The 20,926-nt window shown below is 34.4% G+C and overlaps 3 protein-coding genes and 1 long non-coding RNA gene across 8 annotated transcripts; 2 read left to right on the forward strand and 2 right to left on the reverse strand.

The window, feature by feature from the left end:
* The first annotated feature begins 1,126 nt into the window (after positions 1 to 1,126).
* LOC7461293 (PLASMODESMATA CALLOSE-BINDING PROTEIN 3) lies at positions 1,127 to 5,053 on the forward strand. Its single transcript, XM_024589480.2, has 3 exons — positions 1,127 to 1,603; positions 1,734 to 1,767; positions 4,471 to 5,053. Exons 1-3 carry the CDS (start codon positions 1,276 to 1,278, stop codon positions 4,694 to 4,696), a joined length of 588 nt encoding a protein of 195 aa, XP_024445248.1. The 5' UTR covers positions 1,127 to 1,275; the 3' UTR covers positions 4,697 to 5,053.
* Positions 5,054 to 5,833: 780 nt separating this feature from the next.
* Positions 5,834 to 10,221, reverse strand: LOC7496629 (purple acid phosphatase 15). The gene is made up of 7 exons (XM_024589479.2): positions 9,775 to 10,221; positions 9,053 to 9,244; positions 8,494 to 8,827; positions 7,985 to 8,202; positions 7,523 to 7,713; positions 6,696 to 6,983; positions 5,834 to 6,177 (listed from the first exon to the last, which is right to left on the reverse strand). Exons 1-7 carry the CDS (start codon positions 10,040 to 10,042, stop codon positions 6,055 to 6,057), a joined length of 1,614 nt encoding a protein of 537 aa, XP_024445247.1. The 5' UTR covers positions 10,043 to 10,221; the 3' UTR covers positions 5,834 to 6,054.
* Positions 10,222 to 14,799: 4,578 nt separating this feature from the next.
* Positions 14,800 to 15,347, forward strand: LOC112324659 (uncharacterized). The gene is made up of 2 exons (XR_002978646.2): positions 14,800 to 15,017; positions 15,124 to 15,347. It is a non-coding gene; the product is annotated as an uncharacterized LOC112324659 (long non-coding RNA).
* Positions 14,925 to 20,398, reverse strand: LOC7496630 (purple acid phosphatase 15). 5 transcript variants are annotated; one of them, XM_024588631.2, is made up of 8 exons: positions 19,679 to 20,398; positions 18,983 to 19,174; positions 18,077 to 18,410; positions 17,259 to 17,476; positions 16,809 to 16,999; positions 16,308 to 16,592; positions 15,766 to 15,882; positions 14,925 to 15,237 (listed from the first exon to the last, which is right to left on the reverse strand). In XM_024588631.2, exons 1-8 carry the CDS (start codon positions 19,947 to 19,949, stop codon positions 15,220 to 15,222), a joined length of 1,626 nt encoding a protein of 541 aa, XP_024444399.2. In that variant the 5' UTR covers positions 19,950 to 20,398; the 3' UTR covers positions 14,925 to 15,219. The 5 variants fall into 5 exon arrangements, with proteins under 5 accessions (XP_024444399.2, XP_024444401.2, XP_024444400.2 ...); XM_024588633.2 differs by having other exon boundaries at positions 14,925 to 15,882; positions 18,077 to 18,123; positions 18,202 to 18,410; positions 19,679 to 20,249; XM_024588632.2 differs by having other exon boundaries at positions 14,925 to 15,322; positions 19,679 to 20,244.
* Positions 20,399 to 20,926: the final 528 nt, after the last annotated feature.

A 20,926-nucleotide genomic window follows, 5' to 3' on the forward strand; every position in this document is an offset into this window, starting at 1 on the left:
AAATATATTTATTTGTATTTGTTTTTTAACTTTATGATTTAGTTTTTAATTAGTGTTAAAATATCTTTTTAATATTTATTAACACATATAATATTCATTTTATTTTTGTTAAAAATGTGTAGAGTTAATAATTAAGATTTTTTTTATTATATTAAAACATATTAGTAAAGTCTGAATATTTTTTTTACATTAAAAAAAATTAACTCAACGTTGAACAATTATCTCCTGAAAAACAGCAAACAATCGAAAGATATTTTTTACATTCAAGTTTTAACTAGATAAAAGAACCTATAATTTCATAAAAATATGCTACTAACAAAATCATATTCCATCACAAAAAGAAAAGCTATTGCCAAAACACGAGGTATTTTTCAAAATGCTTTTCATGCCGAAATGCATCAAAATGATATTTGTTTATTTTTTAAAAATTATTTTTAAGATCAGCGTATCAAAACAATTCAAAACATAAAAAAATATTAATTTTTAACAAAAAAAAATTAAATTTTTTAAAAACAACGGTACAACCGTGTTTCCAAAGGCACACAAAATCATGCATCATATTGAATCTAACATTAAATTAAATTTAATTAAATTAAAAAAAACTAAAAAAGAAGGTAATTTTATTTTTATTGTTTGAATCCATAGTGCCTAGTTTTTCTTTTTTCTTAAACTTTTTTTTTTGCAGTTGTGTCTTTATCTGACCAATTTAATTAGATATAGCTTGAATTTACAGTAAATAAATAAATAAATAAATAAATAAATTCAAACATAGAGTGAGAGTGAAAAATACAGGGAAACCAAATAACGTTTTTATTGTTTAAATTCAAAAAGCCTAATTATATACTCCCTATACAGTCAAAGATTGCTTTTCCTGTATTCAGAAGAATCACAAAGCTAGCTACATTAAAAGCTGTTTTGTTTTTGTGATTTGAAAATATTTTTTTAAAAAGTTTTTTATTTTTTATTTTTTTTTGTTTTAAATTAAATTTTTTATATTTTAAAATTATTTTGATGTGTTAATATTAAAAAAATATTAAAAAAAGGCCTATATGAACAAGGATAACACTGTGAATTCCTTAACTTTATTTTTCAACAACATTCAAAACAAAGTGTTCTTGGATAAATAAACTACGAAAAGAAAAAGAAACAAAAACCTAAAAGAAATAAAGAATCCAGCTCCCTTCTCCTCTTTCTCCATCTCTCTCTTGCTTTACCAACTAAACCCCGTCACACTCTCTAAACCCCACCACCCTATAACACTCTCTAGTCTCTTCCATGGAAAATCTGCTCCCTAACAAACTATTCTTCATCTTCTTCGCCATTCACGTTCTTGGGGGTGCAATGTTCTTGGCAGTGGTGGTGGAAGGGAACTGGTGTGTGGCAAGAAGTGATGCAAGTAACCAAGCCTTGCAAACTGCACTCGACTATGCATGCGGTTCTGGTGCCGACTGTACTCCATTACAGTCTAATGGACTATGCTTCTTGCCTAACTCAATCCAGGCTCATGCTTCTTATGCATTCAATAGCTACTTTCAAAGGAAAGGAATGGCTCCTGGCTCCTGTGACTTTTCTGGCACTGCTACTGTTGCAAAAACTGATCCCAGTTAATCTCTTTCCTCTTGATTCTCCCTCTCTATCTTAGCGTTATTCTTTTGTTGTGTGAGTTGTGTTTTGCACCAACGGGTGCATGGCTGCTTAAACCGTGCTTTGATTCTTTTGGCTTTGTGCTGTAGGTTACGGATCTTGTGTGTATCCATCCTCTCTAAGGTACGCGTGATCTGAATCATATGATCATCAATCTATCTTTGGCCCTTTTTACTGAAAAAAAAGGATTTCCTTTGAGTTTTATGACGTTTTTTAGGTGTTTAAGATGGTTCTTAAGCTATTTAAAATAGGGTAAATTGTTTGTATTTTAAGTTCATCAGGCACTGGTGCTTCTTTAAGTATTCCACAGTGGGGGAGTGACCAGGCAAAGACTAATACACTGCTTAAGCCCACTAAAAACATGGTTAAGACATGAATTAACATGATAATTAACCACAGCTTCGTCTTCACGTCAAGGGTTCTTTCTGTTTATATATTTATTTAGTTAGAACATAAAGATTATGCCCAAAATAGTTTATTGTAGTCTTGTGTGCTTCTTTTTCGTTTTCTTGAAGCACCTCTCCATGTCCTCTTGCAGTTTAGTGTGGTCTCTCGTTTGTAAAGGCTGATGAATGAATTACACGTGTCATTTTGCATGTGGTCAAGATTTGATCAACAATCTAAAGATCCAACGGCTCAAAAACTTGTACAGTTTCTTCATTGGTTTGTCTTGTCACATTGTGTGCTTTTGTGTCTTTATAAAAACTGGGAAACGCTCTTTTGAATTTCTTGGGTTACTCATTTTGGAATTTCTTTTTAAAATTGTCACCTTTTTTTAAAAGAAAAGAAAATTCGCATAGTTTGAAAAAGAATACGTGAAACAATGTAATATATAATGATTGAAAAATATAATATTTAATTTTATTGCTATATTTAAAAAAAATATCGTAAAATAAGCTGCACAAATTACGACTAGTAGATATTAAAGTGGAAATAAAAAATAAAAAAAATTTTGAAGACACATTAAAATTTTGATTATAACATCATTGATTCCATAAAAAAATCTTGATGAGATTTTTCTTATAATATTAAGATCCTGTTTGGAAATGCAGGTCAACCCGTGTTTTTTAAAAATTTAATTTTTTTATTTGTTTTGCTAAAAATAAATTGTTTTTATATGTTTTTGATTGTTTTGATGCGCCGATATTAAAAATAATTTTTAGAAAATAAAAAAACATCATTTTAATATATCTTGACATGAAAAATACTTTAAAAAATAACTGTAATCACATATCCAAACAAACAAAAAATTCACCAATATTGATTAGAGTGTGTCATAGTTATGACAAGTGACTCATTTTTTAACGGCAAGTATAGTCCACCCGAGTTATTATTGATGATATTCTAGAAGTCGTTAGATTTGTTTTATTAAAATTTTTTTATGATATTAATTATATAATAATTAGAGCTTTGATGTGTACGGTAATCTCTTTTTTTATTTTTTATTTATCTCTTGTCATAATAATTTCATTATAATTTTTGCAGCTAATTTCATTCTAAACAGTAGTGACAAGCTTAAATGTCGTGTTTATAAAACAGTCATTTCGTTATTTTATTTTTTTAAATACTAATAAGAAAAAATAACCCTCATTTTGCTCCTACTCCTGCGGGGATACCGCCCCCAGGCTCTGTATTTTTTTTTTTTACAAGACAATACCCTTCACTAGTTGTGAACCGCTGGATCAGATCTTTAGACCAACTGTATATAATGGACAGAACCCTAGAGATATGAGCGGGTGAGTCAGACACATAGGAATACAGTGAGTTAGCTGTTAGCTGTAATCGTGCAAAAAGTTATATCCTCGTGAATCTGCCCCAGGATGCATGATTCTATCCAATGGTGGCTTTTCTAAGATTAATTCGAAACTAGGGCCAAAAGTAAATGTACTTGCTGTTCAAAGTAGCTGTAGTGTTTGAAAAGCAGCCAGATCGTCTATAACACAACGCTTTCTTCCTATAATGATCATGCAAAAACCTGAAACCTACATTGCTTGTAAGCTTTGTGAAGAGACATGATGCTAGCACTAATGGGGAAAAAGGTGAGCTGTGTGGGTGCGGTGCTGGCCCCAGCAAGTCTAGGTTGTGGGAGAATAGGAAGCCTGGTCCTGGGAAATTAATTGCACGTAAGTGGTCCTCCTCCACAACCCACCCCTTTCCATGCAAAAAGATGAAGCGTGTAAGAAGTATGGCTAATGTGGCTAGCCAGAATAGAAAGCAGTAGCTGCTGTGAGCAGGCAGGGGTATGCATCCATCTTAGGTTGATATAATTAGAAACAAAATCTTACCATATCTACTGAATGTTCACACTTGGTTAGGGTTTTTTGATTGAGAGAGAGAGAGAGAGAGAGAGAGAGTATACTACCATTCTTTGATGACTTGGACCGAGGAAGGAAAGGGGGGTGATTATGGAGAAAATATTCAAAGATGCTTGCAGGCTGTTTATGAGTACTCCAAAGAATCCACTTTTGGAGCCATGTTTTATGGCTTTGTGCTTTGTGCCCTGCCGGACAGCTCTGTGCTGACTGATTTCTCTGAATTGTGCTTTGTGCATTATGAATATATACAATTCTGACAACTCAGGTTAATCTTTTTCAAGTGAACAAACTCGACGCTTGGCAGACATTATTCTCTTGTTTTTAGATCCTCTGACAGATTATCATATGCTTAATCTAGATATTTGGCTAATAAAATTAAACCAATTCAGAGAAATACGTATTATAATCATCTTGGTGACTTGATTTGCTTTGATGTGTTTCTTTTTTATTTCAAGAAAGTCGTTCGTGCATTGTTAACTGACTAACTGCATAAAATCATTTGAATTTCCAGCACTGCCGGAGGGGCTGGCACCACTTCAAGCACCACACCAAATACTAACCCCAACATACAATCACCGACATTTGGCGATGGTTCCACCGGACTGAACCCTGGACTAAACCCCGGAACGCCTCCACTGCTGGACAATTCTGAATCTTCTCTAGGGTTTGTGGCCACAAGAACCTTACTGCCTCTGTGCCTCTTGCTTGTTCTCTCATTTACGTTTCGCCCCATGTAGTCTTTTAAGCCAGAGCTGCAACATTGCTCTGGTGTGAAAGAAATTGCGTGCACAGTTTTGTTAGATGCTTGAGCGCTCATCCTTGCCACCAAGTAGCTTTAGCACTAATCATCTATTCATGCTGTTTTTAATGTGGAGGGGTTGTTAGTAAGCTTTTAATTGGCTGGTATACATGTTTTGTACTCATTTAGTTGCAAGGAGATCTGGGTAGCTAGCTACAAAAACCCTTATGGCTATTGAAGTCCAACCTTTGCAGGACTACAAAATCGATTCAATTGTTCAATCTTGATTTGTAAGTTTATAATGTTGTTGGTGGACAAGGATTTGCGGGAGCAGTTTATTATATGTTTCTGAAAATCTGCACTCTCAAGACTCTTCATAGCACCAAATGCAATGAAATTTAAAGATGAAATTCAAGAACTTTGCTACAGTCAGGGAAACAGGTCTAATATTCTTCCAATATGAATCATGAATGCAATTCAAATGCCTGCCTCCCTTTCCCCTGAAGTTGTGGCCTTGTAGGGAGGCGTATAATTGGGTGGGCTAAGGCAGGAATGCAGGGTAACAAGCACTACTACAGTTATTGTTCAAAAAAAGTTGTTGGAGGGGTGATGGGCTGCTTCTGATGCTCAAACGTGTAGGGTGCTGCAAATGCCAAGTTTTTGAAAGAACCAAAATTTATAAAAATGGCTAAGGAATAACTGGTTGCACTTAGTTTCTGGCTTCATAAAAATTCCAGAAGGAAGTTTTGTAACTAATCTGATATTAGCTTTCCAATTTCTATCCATATCAAAACCAAAGCACCCAGCGAACAGCCAAACGCTAAAGTTAACTCAGACACACCTAGCTAAGGTGACATTTCATACAATAGACTGCACTGTCTTTGATTTCTGAAGATGACCATTTTACAGTATCTGATGCACTAGAGGAAGGATGCCTTAGCTCCATTCTATTTTGTTTAGTTATATCACCATACTTCCAGATCCCATACCGCTTGGTGATAAGTGCTACAATATATTCAATCATTGCTTGGCAGCACAAGGTTATAAAAAAAAAAGTAAGCTCTCGTTAATTTCAGAGTCCGTGAGATTAGTTGAGGTGCACGCAAACTGGCCCGGACACCCACGTTAATAATAATAAAAAAAAGTAAGCTCTGTTGCTTAGCTTGGATTTCAAAAGCTGATCGAGTTAGCCATATGAAGTTACAATTCCACACATTCTAAAATTTAGAGGTTATAGTGGTTGATGTCAAATGTACTGCCTACACAAGGGAACATTAGCTGTGTATGAAGGGGCATTGGTTGGTTTTCTCAATTACATTCAAGAACCTGAAGACCCAGAAATGTTAAAGAACATGCTTAATTACCTTGGTTAGCCAGGCACCTATCAGGTTCTCTAACTATGTAAAGGATATCCCCAGCAGTTTCATAGTAGTCTCGATTGCGATGCCAACTCCACAAAGCATGAGTCACATTTTTCACCTGAAAGCTACAGCCCATTAGTTTGTGCTCTAAATTAAACAATTTTAGTAGAACAACATCAAACAATATACAGTAAATGAAGCTCCATGAATATAGAAATACAGATTTAAGATATTCAGTGGATTCTTGGGAATCTTTGGCTAAAGCCTACGAACTTGTGAGTTAAAGGCTACTTTTATACACAGAAACCAAAGAAATGGAGATGGAAACAAAAAAATTGATTGGCCTCGCAAACTACTTAAAACATTGTTAGAATATTAACATATTTACAATTTTTGGTGGATTGAAGGAATTACGTTGAGAACAACTAATTAGAACTGTCCTGATTTGAAGAGATTTCCAGCTTTCTTTCCCTTTTTTCCTAAATAATATTCTAACCAGTTGATCTCAGTTTGAAAGAACCTATACGTATCATAGGCAGTTGAAAACGAAGGTCTAATGTTCAGTTCATTATTTCAGGCAGTAACTATAGAAAATAATTATCTATAGAGGTGCTGGGAGAGGGAGGGATATAAGACCTCTAATATCCCATGACCAAAGCTGCTTTCTCTGTAGGCACTATACTCAGGCTGCCTGTTCCAGCAAAAGCTACCTGCAGCAGGGCCTGATGTGAAATTGAATCCACAGAAGCCACCACCTATATCTAAGTCAGCTGTGGTGGATGGCTCTGGACACTCATCAGGGTCGTCAGCATGGGTAACTGCTATGTCTTCTCGACTTCCACCATCACCAATTGTGATATAAACTGGACCACATGGATCCAAAGAGTAGTTATAAACTCGGTTTGACCTCTCGTATGCATGAACCTGCATGTTTTTATGAGATCAAAAAACAGACGTCACTTCAATTAACTGATTGTAAGACTGGTCATGGACCACATATGTCAACCATCAATGTTCATAATATAGTACATTAGATCTCTTCTTGCTAGAAATGGAACTTGCATTCTACAGAAGAAACAATTTCCCTGCTCCAACATTTGATTTTCCTACCACAGATTGTGAAATATTTATAACAGAAGTTCATTGCAGTTACAATATTTTATAGCAACTTGCTGAAAGATGGAATATGACGAATGCTATCTATCCTTGTGCATCCAACTAGTAACTTGCAACTTCATATTACCAACAAGGAAATGTGTAAAGATGAACAAGGCATTTTGTTTCCAAATCATGGCCTTTGTTATGGGTGAAGTCAATATTTTTATGTTCAACTAGAGTTGATTAGGTCTTGCACACACCGACAAAGAGAGAGAAACACTTGCAAAAGTGCAATCACCAAGTATCAAAAAATAATAAGAAAATCATTTAAATGCTGCACAACTGCTATGATATAGAACACTTACATGTCCATTGAATACTATGTCCACACCATGCTCATAGAGCAAGTCCTCCATTTCTACTCTCATACATTCTGCTTCTCTGTATTGTGCCTTGAATGTGCTGTACCAAGGAGGATACCAAACAGCCACCAACCATGGAGTCACATTCCTGTTAACATTATACAGATCTCCTTCCAACCACTTGTATTGATCCGCTGTGAAAGAAAATCTAGAGAATTGTACTATGTGGCAGATAAAAATAATAATAAGAAGAAAAACAATTCCCGTACATGTTAACAAGGAAATGTATTATGTACACAGAAGTGATCAAATGAACTCATAACAGGAATATCATGTCATTTGTGTTGGTGATGACTTTCATGTTAGATTGCATGATTTTTTTATTGAATAGAGCAAATGCTAATGCAAAACCCAGGGGAATAAGAATCAAAAGTAAAAAGAAAATTAATAAATTGCTGGCTTTACATGATTTGTCATAGTAAGTGTAGGGATTTAGTATCACAAAGTGTATCCCTCCTGCATTGAAAGAATAGTACACCGAGGATGATGATCCGCTTTCTTCAGATGGGAACACAAATCGAGAGCTGTAAGAAACGAAAATCTGATCTTCAGCCTGTGGTTCTATCTCATGCTTCCCTCCAACCAACATAGTTGGAACATTAGCTACTAGAGGTTGCATAAACCTGCTTTCAGAAATGCATAGTTCAGTGAGCTAACCTTTACATGCAAAAATAGTTAACATAGCATACAGGGGAAAGATGATACCACTGCACCCATAAGGTAGTTTGGTTACCTAATTTCCAACCAGTGAAGCATTTAAGTTTCTCAAATCAACTGAATCCAAACTAGTGGGGAGGTAAAAAAATGGAAAGTAAACATTAAATTAAGTATGCTCTCAAAAGTTATGTTTGAGCATTAGATAGGTTTGCAAACTGGTAGACAAGTTTGAGCATATAAAAGATTCGAGTTTTGACCTTCCCCAATAATCCCATCGAGGCTGGTATGTTTCATGGATGGGAGATTCATCAAATGAGCAAGGGTAACAATCGGATCCAGTTCCATTAGTGAGATACATGTCAGCATAACTTATACCTCCAACCAAAACAAGAAGATCTGGATGGTTGCTGAGTAAATGACTGAATGTTGTGCTTGTATTGTATGTAAGACCTAGGTCTCCTACCACTGCTACTCGACGAGGGTAATTTGTAGGACTGGAGGGGGGCATAGTCCTAAAATAAAAGACATCACTCATTGCTGATATATAGGGATCTCCACATTGATATTGATATAATGTGCTTGGTTCCAACCCTGTGAAAGACACGGTAGAAAATGCACCTCAATTAAAAGTTTTCATGATTCACCGACCCTAAGCAGACACATACACACCCTTTCCCTACGTTGAACATAAAAGGGACAGATATGGCTTCTAAGTTCATTTTTTAATCTTGCATCAGACTATGGATGGTTAGGCTTCCAAATGCATAGAAAACTTGAACATGACAAGTGAAGTTTTTGGGCAGATGGCAATAATACCTGTCAGACGAACGTGGTGTATGATGCCAGAAGTGTAGTTTTGAAGCCCTTCAAAAGGATAAAGTTGATTGTAAACAAATGAATATCCAACTTCCTCATAACTCATCTGGGACCCTTCAATTCCATAGTGTACAACGCTATAAACTGATTCAGGATCCAAAGGTGTTATGTCACCACCAATTTGGGAATCCCCTGCAGCTCAAATTATACAATATCATTAAAAAGTTAACAAAAGAGTAGAATAATACTAAAGCTGGAAGTGCATGTGTCATTACATTGTCAGTTCCATTCAAGTTTCTTCCTCTTAATAGAATTCAACTAGAAGAATCATTTTTTTTCTATTTTGAATCTGCACTAATACATTCCCCTTTCAGATTTAGTATCATAATACCTTTCTGCTATGATATTCAAGACCTTGGTTTCCAGCTAGAATTAAACTGAAAACATTCTATAAACATCTAATCTCCCCACCTTACTTTTTAAAAACAGAGGTTATCCTTCTAATAGCACAAAAAATCCAGCAATTTGAGAAGCAAGACTCTTTCTTTTGCTCTTACAAATTACCCCTTAATTTGATACAATGCCAAAACTCAAGGTCAAGCTAGCTTTCCTATATAGTTAGGCCAAAACTATAACTGTGTGTGCCTCTTTGCAACATTATCTTATTGCTCTCAAATCACTAGGGAACAAAAAAGCAAAATGAATGGCAAAGAAAGAGAGACCTGTAATCCAAGAGATCCAAACAGAGTCATAGTCAGAAGACAGGGAGACAGAGACTTGTTCAGGTTCAAATCCCTGAACAGTCCTTTGAACTTGAGGGTCAGTGTCTGGCAAGTCAATGGCATTGCCATGGTAAGTCTTGTTATCAAAAGGAACCGTTACTGGCTTGAATGGTCCCTCAAGGGTCGTTGAAAAATTACCATTAACAATTATTAATCTCCATAAAAGTGAGAGAAATAGTGGAAATGTGAGAAATGAGAGTAAACCCATCTGTTGGTTTTGCTTTCTTTGCAATTTTGCAAAGAACTGAAAGGATTAAAGTTAAGTCACTTTGCTTGAGAGGACTTGAGGGACTGAGAGATAGAGAGAGATGGACACCGATGGGAAGGGAGGAGAGCAGTGATAAAGACAGACCGCTCTCATAAAGCAGCTCAGCTCATGCGCTGAAAGTTCACGGGTTCTTAGGTTGCTCAAGTAGTGTTCGGTAAATATAGTTTGTTAAAAATTTAATTTTTTTATTATTTAAAATTTATTTTATATATAAAAATTATTTTGATATATTTCTATTCAAAATAAATTTTAAAAAATAAAAAATATTATTTTAATACATATAAAAAACATGTTAAAAAACAATTATTACTATAATATTAAAAAAAACAATATTAAGTTGAATGATATAAAAAAAAGCAAAAAATCACGATCCCAACCTCTATTAACTTATTAGAGCGTGTATTAACCTATTAGAGCGTGTTTGGTAATGTGGTTGTGGGTGCTTTTCAAATAACTTTTCGTGCCAAAATACATGCCAATGATATTTTTTTATTTTTTAAAAATCATTTTTGACATCAGCACATCAAAACGATCCAAAACGTACAAATCATATTAAATTTTAGTAAAAAAAAAAAAATTAATTTTTTTGGGAACGCCGCTGCAGCCGCGTTCCTAAACATTCTCTTAATATCAAATACACATCTTATATATTTGATTTTAAGTTTTCTAGATCAACCCGTTGTATCGAGTTAAACAATCTTGAAAAACAAAATGTTTTTGTTGGATGAAATTTTTTTTTTTCCTTTCTTTTTAGAACAAGGAACTCAGGTCCGTGATCTTAGCTGGTGGGCTGGGAAAAGGATTCATTTTCCACATTATTGAAGAGAGGACTTGAAGACTTACGTCTCACACGACTTCTTATCCACACCCTCCAATCACTTTAGCCACCCATGCACGTCTTGACAATGAAGCTTTTTGGAGGAGAAAGGAATAAACTTTTATATGATGTAGTAATAGACCAAACAGGGCCATATTCAACCCAAAATATTTAGAAAAACTAATAATCTTGTTAAATCAATTCATAACCTCTAAAAGCTTAAAAAATCACTTTAAAACTCAAAATCAACTCGAAATCCAAAAATTTTCCGATCTCAAATCTGTTTTATTAGGTATTTTCAAGATAAAAAAATAATTTAATTTGAACTCTTCTCATCATATGGAGCCATTTAGAACAAAATCTACCGTTTTGGTGCTAGAATCGTAGTTTTTCTCTCTAAGTTAGAATCCGACAATCTCCTCTCTCTTCTCTAACTTAAAAAAGACTGAAAAGTAATGAAACTGAAGTTTGATATTGAAATTAATTTTTCTATAATTAAAGAGACCGGTCATCTAATAGGTAAAAAAGATGAGGGACTCAAATGTATTTTTTAAACAAAATTGAAAGGCATCACCTATTTTACTCGTGTTTTTCATTTTAGTTCTTTGTTTTAATTCAATTATCTCATAAAAAACATGCAATTAGATGCTAAAAAGAACTCAATTGTGAAAACAAATTTGAGGATCAAATTAATTTTATTTCTTTATAATCTAGTTTGAAGGATAACATTGTGAAATAAAACAAAAAAATTACAAAAGAGCAAATGACAAAAATAACAAATAAAAAGAATCATGATTGATATTAAAATATCTATAGCTAAGGGGACTACCTTGAAAGTTTAATTGTCAAGCGTGAATTTCGAATGGGAAGAGAAAAAAGAGAGCAAGAAAAAAAAAACGACCCAACGACAATCCGTTCAGAAAAACCAAACACGCATTGCCGTTAGAGAAAGGGGATGCCGTGAAGAACTTAATGACATGACGGAAGATAATTTTTCACTGCCGCAAGACACCGCACACATCGTCTAAGCATGATGGAGCCCTTACATACTCTTTCGCATCACTTGCACGTGCCTAAAATTTTTTTAATTATAATAAATTTTAATTAATGTAAAATATTAATTTACCTCTATAATACAAAAACCAACGTGAAGATCCAAAACATACCCCAAAAGCAAGCCTATTTATTAGATTAACATTGTTTTGTTTTTATAAATTTTTAGTATTGACATGATTAGACAAGATCGAGTTTGGCTGATTAGGTCAAGTTATTAAGAATTCGGTTTTGTTATGTTAATATCTTATACGATTTAAATATAAACATGACTCCATGGAGGTATTTGGTTTTGAGTTTTCTAGATCAACCCGCATGACCGAGTTAAACAATCTTGAAAAACAACATGTGTTTTGTTGGATGAGATTTTTTTTTCCTTCTTTTTATTAGAACAAGGAACTCAGGTCCGTGAGCTTAGGTGGTGGTCTGGGAAAAGGATTCATTTTCCACATTATTGAAGAGAGGACTTGAAGACTTATGTCTCACACGACTTCTCATCCACACCCTCCAATCACTTTAGCCACCCATGCACGTCTTGACAATGAAGCTTTTTGGAGGAGAAAGGAATAAACTTTTATATGACATAGAACGTTCTAGTCTCTTTATACGTGTTTTATTATAGGCTGGATTAATTTTTTAAAATGTAAGGAATAATATTAAGAGTGTAAGGAATTTTTTAACTATATTATTAAATCTAGCTAAATAGATTAATTTTGAAATCTCGTAACTTAGTTCTTTGTCTAACTCGAGTTTCTAATTAAACCGTGAGGGAGCTAGCCTAAATTAATCGATTAATTTCATGAGTCCAAATACATCTTGATAACCGGTAAAAACATGACTTAATTTTTTAAAAATCTTCAAGATAACAACTTTTTTTGAAAAAGATATTGAGAGAGAGACATATTGGATCGATCTCAATCCCCCAACGACCTGTATCGTGGACTCCATTGAGTTTAATAAATTTTTTTATAAATTTTTTTTAATTACATGATAAAAAATATATGGTAAAAAAATTGAGTACCAATATGAAAATAAACACTTATTTGAGACAGTGATAACCCTATAAAAAGCAAACAAAAATAAATTATGCTGTTTATTTCCCAACCAATCAAATATTGAAGGATAAATTGAGAAAAAAATAAAAAGAATTAAAGGACAAAAAAACATATCTGAGTAGTAGGTGAACTCATCAAACATATGAACCGAGTAACCCGGGTTAGCACGCCACACCTGTGAATCGGGTTATAAATTCCAATGAGATTATAATTTGTTTTTTTTCTTTTCTGAAACTTTTTTTTTATTTAGCTATATGATAACAAAAATAGACAATCACAAAATTAAACACCATCCAAATACTAAGATGTTAAAAAATTAATTAAAAAAAAAAGTTAAACTCATCAAATTTGAGAACAATGTCAACTAGCTATACCTGTGAACATGTTCATAGACTTTATAAAGTTTAATAACAAGACTTTTTTATGAAACTATTTTTTTTTACTATATGAGAAAAAAATGAACAAAAAAAAAGAGTCAAGTTCAATAAAATAAAAAGACATCGTACCAAAGTCATAAATCGAGTATGGCTTCATAGTGTTTTTCTTAAATAAAAATAAAATTGAAAAAGTTGAGAGATAAATGTAGATCATGATATTTAATATTGCAATATGAATCATTTACCTAATTGTGTTTAATAAATTTGTTTAGTAAAATTAATTTGAAAATAGAAATCAACACACACATAAGATTTATTAAATAAAATAAAAAGAAAAGACAGCTATGTAAGGTTGCACATATTAAAAATATTATAAAAAAATAAATATTTTTTATTTATATAAATAAATTTAATATATATAAAACATAAAAAAATAAAAATCAATCATACTAATCTCTTAAAAATTAAACGTATCCAAAATAATTAAAAAATAATTTTTATTCAAAAAAGGATAAATAAATAAAAAAAAATCATAGAAAAGTAAATTACAAACTTAAAAATTATTTTAAAAAATATAAAAAAGTTATATATATAAAATGAGTCCAGGCTAAGCTTTTGGCTCATGAACAAAAGGCCTGCGCGCTGGCCAACAATATTAGGCTCAGTTGCGCGACCTTTAGTTCTTTTTTTTTTTTTTTTGTAAGTTAATGGGTGGACAACATGTTGTCCATTCCAATACAATTTGAAAAAAAATAGATGGTGTATTGTCTATAATCCCAAGTTGGTGGCTGGAAAATCTGGATATGTGGTTTTTTCCTTCTAAAAATTCATATTTAACCCAAAACTCCTAGAAAAACATCATAATAACTTTGTTAAATCAATCCATAACCTTTATAAGCTTAAAAAACCACTTCAAAACCCGAAATAAAAAATCTTCCCGATCGCAAATCTGTTTTATTAGGTATTTTTAAGATAAAAATAAATTTTAATTTGAACTCTTTTCATTAAATGTACAAAACAATTTTAAGGATCAAATTAATTTTATTTTTTTAAAATTACTATTCTAATCTACAATGATATATATGAGACGGTAAATTCGTGGTGATCGGTAAAACCGGTAGAAACAATGGCAAATAAAGGTGAGGTGTGGTGGCTTGTGTAAACCATAATTGTATGAACCTTATGTTATTAAAGATGAACTCCTGGATTATTGGGAAAAAAAAAAAACTCTTAATATTGATCTTTGATCAGGTTAACTAGATAATTGAAAACTTAATCAAGTTAATTTAATTTAATTAAAAACCGGATCAAGCTCCGAACCTCAGGCCAACCTACCACACCATACCATGACAGGTTTAACAAACAACTATGGTGTTTACTGCTGCCCATGTTCGACCTCACTAAACTGTGAACTACTTGTATGTTGTTTTTATAGTATAATGGTGAAAGGAAAATTAACACGAGAGATGTGAATTATTGATTTTTTTTCCAGCTTATTAAATTTCTTTAGGCAATGTGCCTGGAAAATGTGATAACTTCTCACATCTTTGATTAGAATTCTTCACATAAACACATCAAGATTTCTGGGTTACAGGCGATGAACAGTGATAAAGGTGACTTTCCTATATTCTTGTAATATAAATTATAAAAGAAATTATTGAATGATAAGGAATATAAATGTTTTTGTTATTGTGTTACATGTATGTTTTAACTCTGCAGACTCTGGAAATCCATTTAGAAATCAGATCGATCGATCGATCGATCAATGCACTGATGCTCCTCATTTCGTCTGTCTGCGCCACAGGCTTCTTGATCTCAGCACTTGTGGGAAACCTTCTAGTTAAGACGAGAAAAGTAAGTAGACAATCTTCCATGATTCTGGGCATGGGGAATTCTTAGACAAGGCAGATTAAAAGTGCTGTTCCAGAATATAAAGCAGTGAGTGTTGCAAAGCAATGAGAAAAAAACTTATCTGTTGAAATGTCACAAACACCTGGCTTATTTCTGCCTCGATAACTAAGAAATATGAAACTCTTTCCTTTTTTGTTTTTCATATAAAAGTGGAGTCTTACTAACAATAAAACTTTTATCAGCTGTATGTTGGCTTATTACCCTTTCCCCTTCTGGGAAAAAAAATAATGCCATAATGCATGAAAGATCAAGTTGCAGTGGATAATAAAAGATAACATGTTCTTGTGTATTTCCATAAAAAAGAAATACACATGCAATAGATGGTGTAGATATATGTGTTAGGGCTCCCTGGTTGGCATCTGCTTGCATTTACATATAAAATAGCAGTCTAGATTTTGCTATGTATTCAGTTATGAGCTTCGTTTTCCAGATTCTCCAAAGCTTAGTTACCTTTGGTTCAGTTGGGCACCTCTCAGGCTGCCTTACTATGTAAATCTGATCTCCAGGAGAATTGTACATGTCCTGATTTCGGTGCCATGTCCACAGAGCATGAGTCTCATTTTTTACCTGAAAGTGAATATCACCACCAGTTTGGCATTCTTGAGCAACTTTAATCAGAGCAGTCATCTTACATGATACATACATACATATATTCAGACAAGATTTCTGCTCCTCTCATAGCCCCCAGCACTAATTCTTCTACTTACCAATGCAACTAAATTATTTTACATGTAATGCATGTGGAATATATTCAGACAAGCATGTGGAATATATTCAGACAAGTTTCTAGAGAAGGTGTCAGCTTGTGTTTGTGTATGCTTGTTCCCCATCAACACTACCTGATTCGAAGGATGGCTGTCGAATCCATAGTAGATTGAAGTTCTAAGTGTTCTCAATCCCCTTTTAGATCATGCAACGAATAAAACAAAACAAAACAAAGCAATGAGTCACGCCTGTGGGCACAGCATGGTCAAAGGAGCCTAGAGAGATACCTCAAAAATCCCATGACCAAAGCTACTTTCTCTGTATGCGCTATAATCTGGCTGCCGGTCCCAGCAGAATTTTCCAGCTGCTGGTCCTGATGTAAAATTGAATGCACAGAAACCGCCCATGTACTCATCTGGTGTAGTGGATGGATCAGGACAGTTACGGGGTTCATCAGCATGTGCAATGGCCATCTTCTCTCGGTTTCCACCATCACCGACGGTGATATGAACAGGACCACAAGGATCCAAAGTGTAGTTGTATACCCGGTTAGACCTCTCGTAGGCATGTATCTGTTGGCAATTGGAATATGAAATTCCTTGGCGCATGAAATTTGTTATGAAGAAAATGATAAATGCATTCAAGTCTCCTACTGTTGCTCAAGACAGAGCATAGCAAGTGGAAATCATACAAGATTGAAAAAAGTCGTCAAAATTAAGATTCTGCTTAGCAAAAGAGAAGTGCTGTTAGGAAAAATAGATCGCTTAGAGCCAGGACTTCTCACTTACATGGCCATTAAAGATTATGTCAACACCATACTGATAAAGCAAATCTTCCATTGCTGTCCTCATACATTCTGCTTCTCTATAATGCGCCTTGTAGGTGCTGTACCAAGGAGGGTGCCAGGTAGCCACCAACCATGGGGTCACTTTTCTGTCAACCTTGGCAAGATCTTTCTTCAACCACTTGTATTGATGCGCTGGAGAGACTCGGAGAATTAAGTGAATCACATTTCACTGTGCATTAACATGGAAAAAGAAATGCATGTTTTCTTTTCCTTGAACATGGAGCGAGCAAGCATTAACGATATTTCCTTTTCCTCCATTCCCATGCTTAGAAATAGTATCCAATCCCCAATGGCGGTGAGCTAGAGGCTCTATAAGCCAATGTGTTGAGATGATTTAAGGAAATTGAATGACTGGTAAATCAGTGGATATAATTTGACCTGATATGTTTACCTGATTTGTTGTAGGCAATGTAGCCACCCAGCATTATGAAATGTATCCCACCAGCGTTGAAAGAGTAATAGAATGTGGAGGATGATCCACTTTCCTTGGATGGGAACGCAAATCGAGAACTATAAGCAACAAATGTCTGATTTTCAACTTGTTTTTCTATCTCATGGTTTCCTTCTACCACCATTATTGGAATTTTAGATGTCACAGGCTGCATATATCTGATAACAAGCATCCAATGGTCATCACATAATCCAAATTGCTGATAATATTCACCAGAAAGAAACATTAAACGTGAGAAACACCCATGATGGCACATGTCAAGACCAATTTCCTCTGTCTAGTTCGGCCAGAACCGAGACTTAGTTTGATTAGTTTATTTATTTTTTTATTCTTTCATACAAACTAACTGAATTGAATTGGAACATAAAGCAGCAAACAGTTCATGATGCAGCTTCGCACGAATCAGAGTCATATATCACCCAAGGTCATCATTAATATATCAGCAAATCATGAATCTGAATAGATTAAGTAAAGAATCCCTGGAAAATGATGTTTTTCCAGCAGTCTAAACCAGATAAACGTAGAATTAAGTGCATACACTTTATTTTTTCAGTACAGACTCTTTGATATTCCAAGCTCCATTCTTGGTTTAGCCAATTTGTTATTCATCTAGTAAACAAGAGCTATCCTGCTAGACAACAAGTGTGCTTCCTAATTCATGTTTCTACAAAATGATTACTTAGTCTTCACTTTACAGCACAGATTACTGAAGAGAAAAACTGAACACACAAATCTCAGTACAAAAAGAAAAGTCTTACCTTCCCCAGTAATCCCAGCGAGGCTGATAGGTTTCATGAATGGGAGTCTGAGAAAAAGAGCAGGAGTAGCAATCAGCCCCAGTTCCATTGGTAAGGTACAAGTTAGCATAACAAACATCTCCAACCAGTAAAATAAGATCAGGATTGTTTCCAATCACGTGATCAACTGTTGAGGTTGTATTGTACGTAAGACCTAGGTCCCCCACTATTGCTATTCTGCTGGGGTAACTCTTGGGGCCTGAAGCCGGCATAGTCTTAAAGTAATATGTACTGCTCATTGCTGGTATTGAAGGATCTCCACATTGATAATGATAAAGTGTGTTGGGTTTTAACCCTGCAGAAAGACATGTAAAGGTAAAATCAAGCCTAAGCTGGATGGCACATTGGGGTAAGGGGGAAAATCACCTTTTGCCCCCATATTCTAAATATCAGAATCTGAGCTTTCCTATTTCCATCAGAATTCATGGAAAGCCCAGATCCTTAATGAACATGACTCCCTTCACTATGCCATCACACATTACAAAGGTGAGTGAATGTTACTTCGCACATTTCTTCCTTACCTCCAACATGAACAGCAACAGAATCTGAACAGGTTCGGATGAAACATTACTTTGGGCTGTCTTAATATCTTATGAGTATAAATGATCATCTCTTTAAGCATTGAGATCATGGACTAATCCTGTCATCACAATTAGCATCATACATGGCAGCATGATACCTTGTAAAATGACGACAGAGAAAGCTGAATGACTCGGTGCTTTAAGCTTAGTTGATTACAAACGGAAAATAAGCACTTAATGAGAAAAGCAAGGAAAACATGAAGCTCTCCTTATCCATTTGTATCTATACAAAGCAAATAATGAAGAGAGAACAGTAGTGCTGCAATGAAGTTTGAGGCAGTTGTACCTGTAAGACGGACATGGTGTATGATCCCAGAAGTGTAGTTCTGGAGGCCTACGAAAGGATACAACTGGTTGTAAACAAGGGAATAACCAGTAGCTTTGTGAATAAGTGGAATTCTTAACCTTCCATATCGAACAACACTAGCAACAGTTTTAGGATTCAATGGTTTTATTCTATCCCCAATTTGAAAATCCCCTGCAAATTAATCCAAAAAACATCAATCAACAAGCTTTAACATAGCTGAAGAGAAGACCATTTTAAAGCCTAAATATAGATTAATTTCAAACCATTCCAGTAAATTTTAATGCCTTCCATGTTTACAGAACAAAAAGCTAAAGTTAAAAGGAAAAAAAAATCCCAGTTGCTTATTAATCATATGAGATCATTTGAATTGGATTTTAAACTGTAAACTTGATTTGATTGAAATCACATGGAGACATCGACTAAACTCCTTGAAGCATCAACACCCTACCAATTGACTTCTTCACTAAATAATTCCTAACAAAGACAAAAATCCATCACTATGCATGACATCCTAACACATAACGTCAAGCCAAATTAATTACTATTACGACATACGTATCTTCAAAACCTTACCTTCTATTCAAACAAAACCAAAAAAAAAATAAAAAAGTCTGAAGCTTAAAGAGATAGAGAGAACAAGAACCAAACCAATGAAATGATGGGAAAAAAAAGTACCTGTAATCCAAGAAATCCAAACAGAGTCATGAGTAGTAGAGAGGGACACAGAAATCTGTTCAGGCTCAAAACCTTGAACAACCCTTTGCACTCGAGGGTCTGTATCAGGCAAGTCCACAGCATGTCCTCTAAAAGTTTTATCAAGAGGGACAGTCACTGGCTTAAAGGGTCCATCAAGAGTTGTTGGTATCCCAACAACAATATTATCAGTGCCGATCATGCTTATAGACAGAACACAAAACGAGATCAGTAGCACTGAAACCAAACCCATGAATTAACTCCAGGGTTCAATAGAAACTTATGTTTTTACCAAATGCATGCAAGATTGTGAATAAATGTCACAGAAGAGGGACAAAGGTGGCAAAAGGATTCTAAGTTGAACAGAAGAGGATTAATTCAAGAACATGGAAGCGCCGCCCTTAACCTTGCACATGAATAGTGGTCTCTGTATTTATATATTCAGAGGGGGAGAGAGATCGTTAAGAAGGAAGAGACAGGGTAACAAGGATCATAAGATGGATTGGAGGGAGAGTAGGCGGGGTGTCATTTGCTTATATATATTTATTATATGCCTATGCGCTTTGGAGATATGTAAAAGGTGGCATGCATGTGGACAAGAAGAGAAGCATGGGAAGGGCTTTGTAGCCGTTTGGCACGAGAAATTATCTTATTTGTTTACTTGGATTCTTGCAAAATCCTCGTTTTGAGCTCCACTAGGTAAGGTAGTTTGTGTCTTTTCAGTTTCTTCCTCTCTATCCTACAAGAGAGAATTTTCTTGGTGGGTTTATGACGTGGGGCAAGAAAATCAATTTGCCAAAGCATTTTTTTTTCCTTTTAGATTAGTTGATTGCCATTACGTCAGGGAAGATACGCTTACCTTCTTGGGGGCACTGCTTTTCTATCCCACTGATCAGTTTTTGAATGCTCGATAATATAGTTGTTTAAATATATTAAAATAATATTTTTTTATTTTTTAAAAATTATTTGTAACAACAACTCATAATCAAAATAATTTGAAAATATCAAATATAATTAATTTAAAACTAATAAAATAAATTTCAAATTCTTGCAAAAAAGATTTTGAAGGGTGAAAACAAATGGGTTCTTTCATTCCTAAAACGACAGTAATTGTACATTTTGGCCTCGATTTTCCGTAAGTGATCGACTCATCATCGACTATAAAAGGCAAAAATCCCAATAAAAAACCTAAGCCAACATCAAGAAAGGAGTTGGGAAAGGGAGATGTCG

The sequence above is a fragment of the Populus trichocarpa genome, chromosome 17 (genome assembly GCF_000002775.5).
Source record: "Populus trichocarpa isolate Nisqually-1 chromosome 17, P.trichocarpa_v4.1, whole genome shotgun sequence".
Lineage (NCBI taxonomy): Eukaryota > Viridiplantae > Streptophyta > Magnoliopsida > Malpighiales > Salicaceae > Populus > Populus trichocarpa.

What these genes read in the sequence shown, in the direction of transcription:
- LOC7496629 (XM_024589479.2), bottom strand. Translation starts at nt 10,042, where the DNA reads ATGGGTTTACTCTCATTTCTCACATTTCCACTATTTCTCTCACTTTTA. An exon ending in CGATGGGATTATTGGGGAAG is followed by an intron (nt 8,203 to 8,493) that starts GTCAAAACTCGA and finishes TTCTGAAAGCAG; the next exon opens with GTTTATGCAACCTCTAGTAG. An exon ending in ACATAGTATTCAATGGACAT is followed by an intron (nt 6,984 to 7,522) that starts GTAAGTGTTCTA and finishes AAAAACATGCAG; the next exon opens with GTTCATGCATACGAGAGGTC.
- LOC7461293 (XM_024589480.2), top strand. Translation starts at nt 1,276, where the DNA reads ATGGAAAATCTGCTCCCTAACAAACTATTCTTCATCTTCTTCGCCATT. An exon ending in TGTTGCAAAAACTGATCCCA is followed by an intron (nt 1,604 to 1,733) that starts GTTAATCTCTTT and finishes TTTGTGCTGTAG; the next exon opens with GTTACGGATCTTGTGTGTAT. An exon ending in GTGTATCCATCCTCTCTAAG is followed by an intron (nt 1,768 to 4,470) that starts GTACGCGTGATC and finishes TTGAATTTCCAG; the next exon opens with CACTGCCGGAGGGGCTGGCA.
- LOC7496630 (XM_024588629.2), bottom strand. Translation starts at nt 19,949, where the DNA reads ATGGGTTTGGTTTCAGTGCTACTGATCTCGTTTTGTGTTCTGTCTATA. An exon ending in ACACCATGTCCGTCTTACAG is followed by an intron (nt 18,411 to 18,982) that starts GTACAACTGCCT and finishes GTCTTTCTGCAG; the next exon opens with GGTTAAAACCCAACACACTT. An exon ending in ACATAATCTTTAATGGCCAT is followed by an intron (nt 16,593 to 16,808) that starts GTAAGTGAGAAG and finishes AATTGCCAACAG; the next exon opens with ATACATGCCTACGAGAGGTC.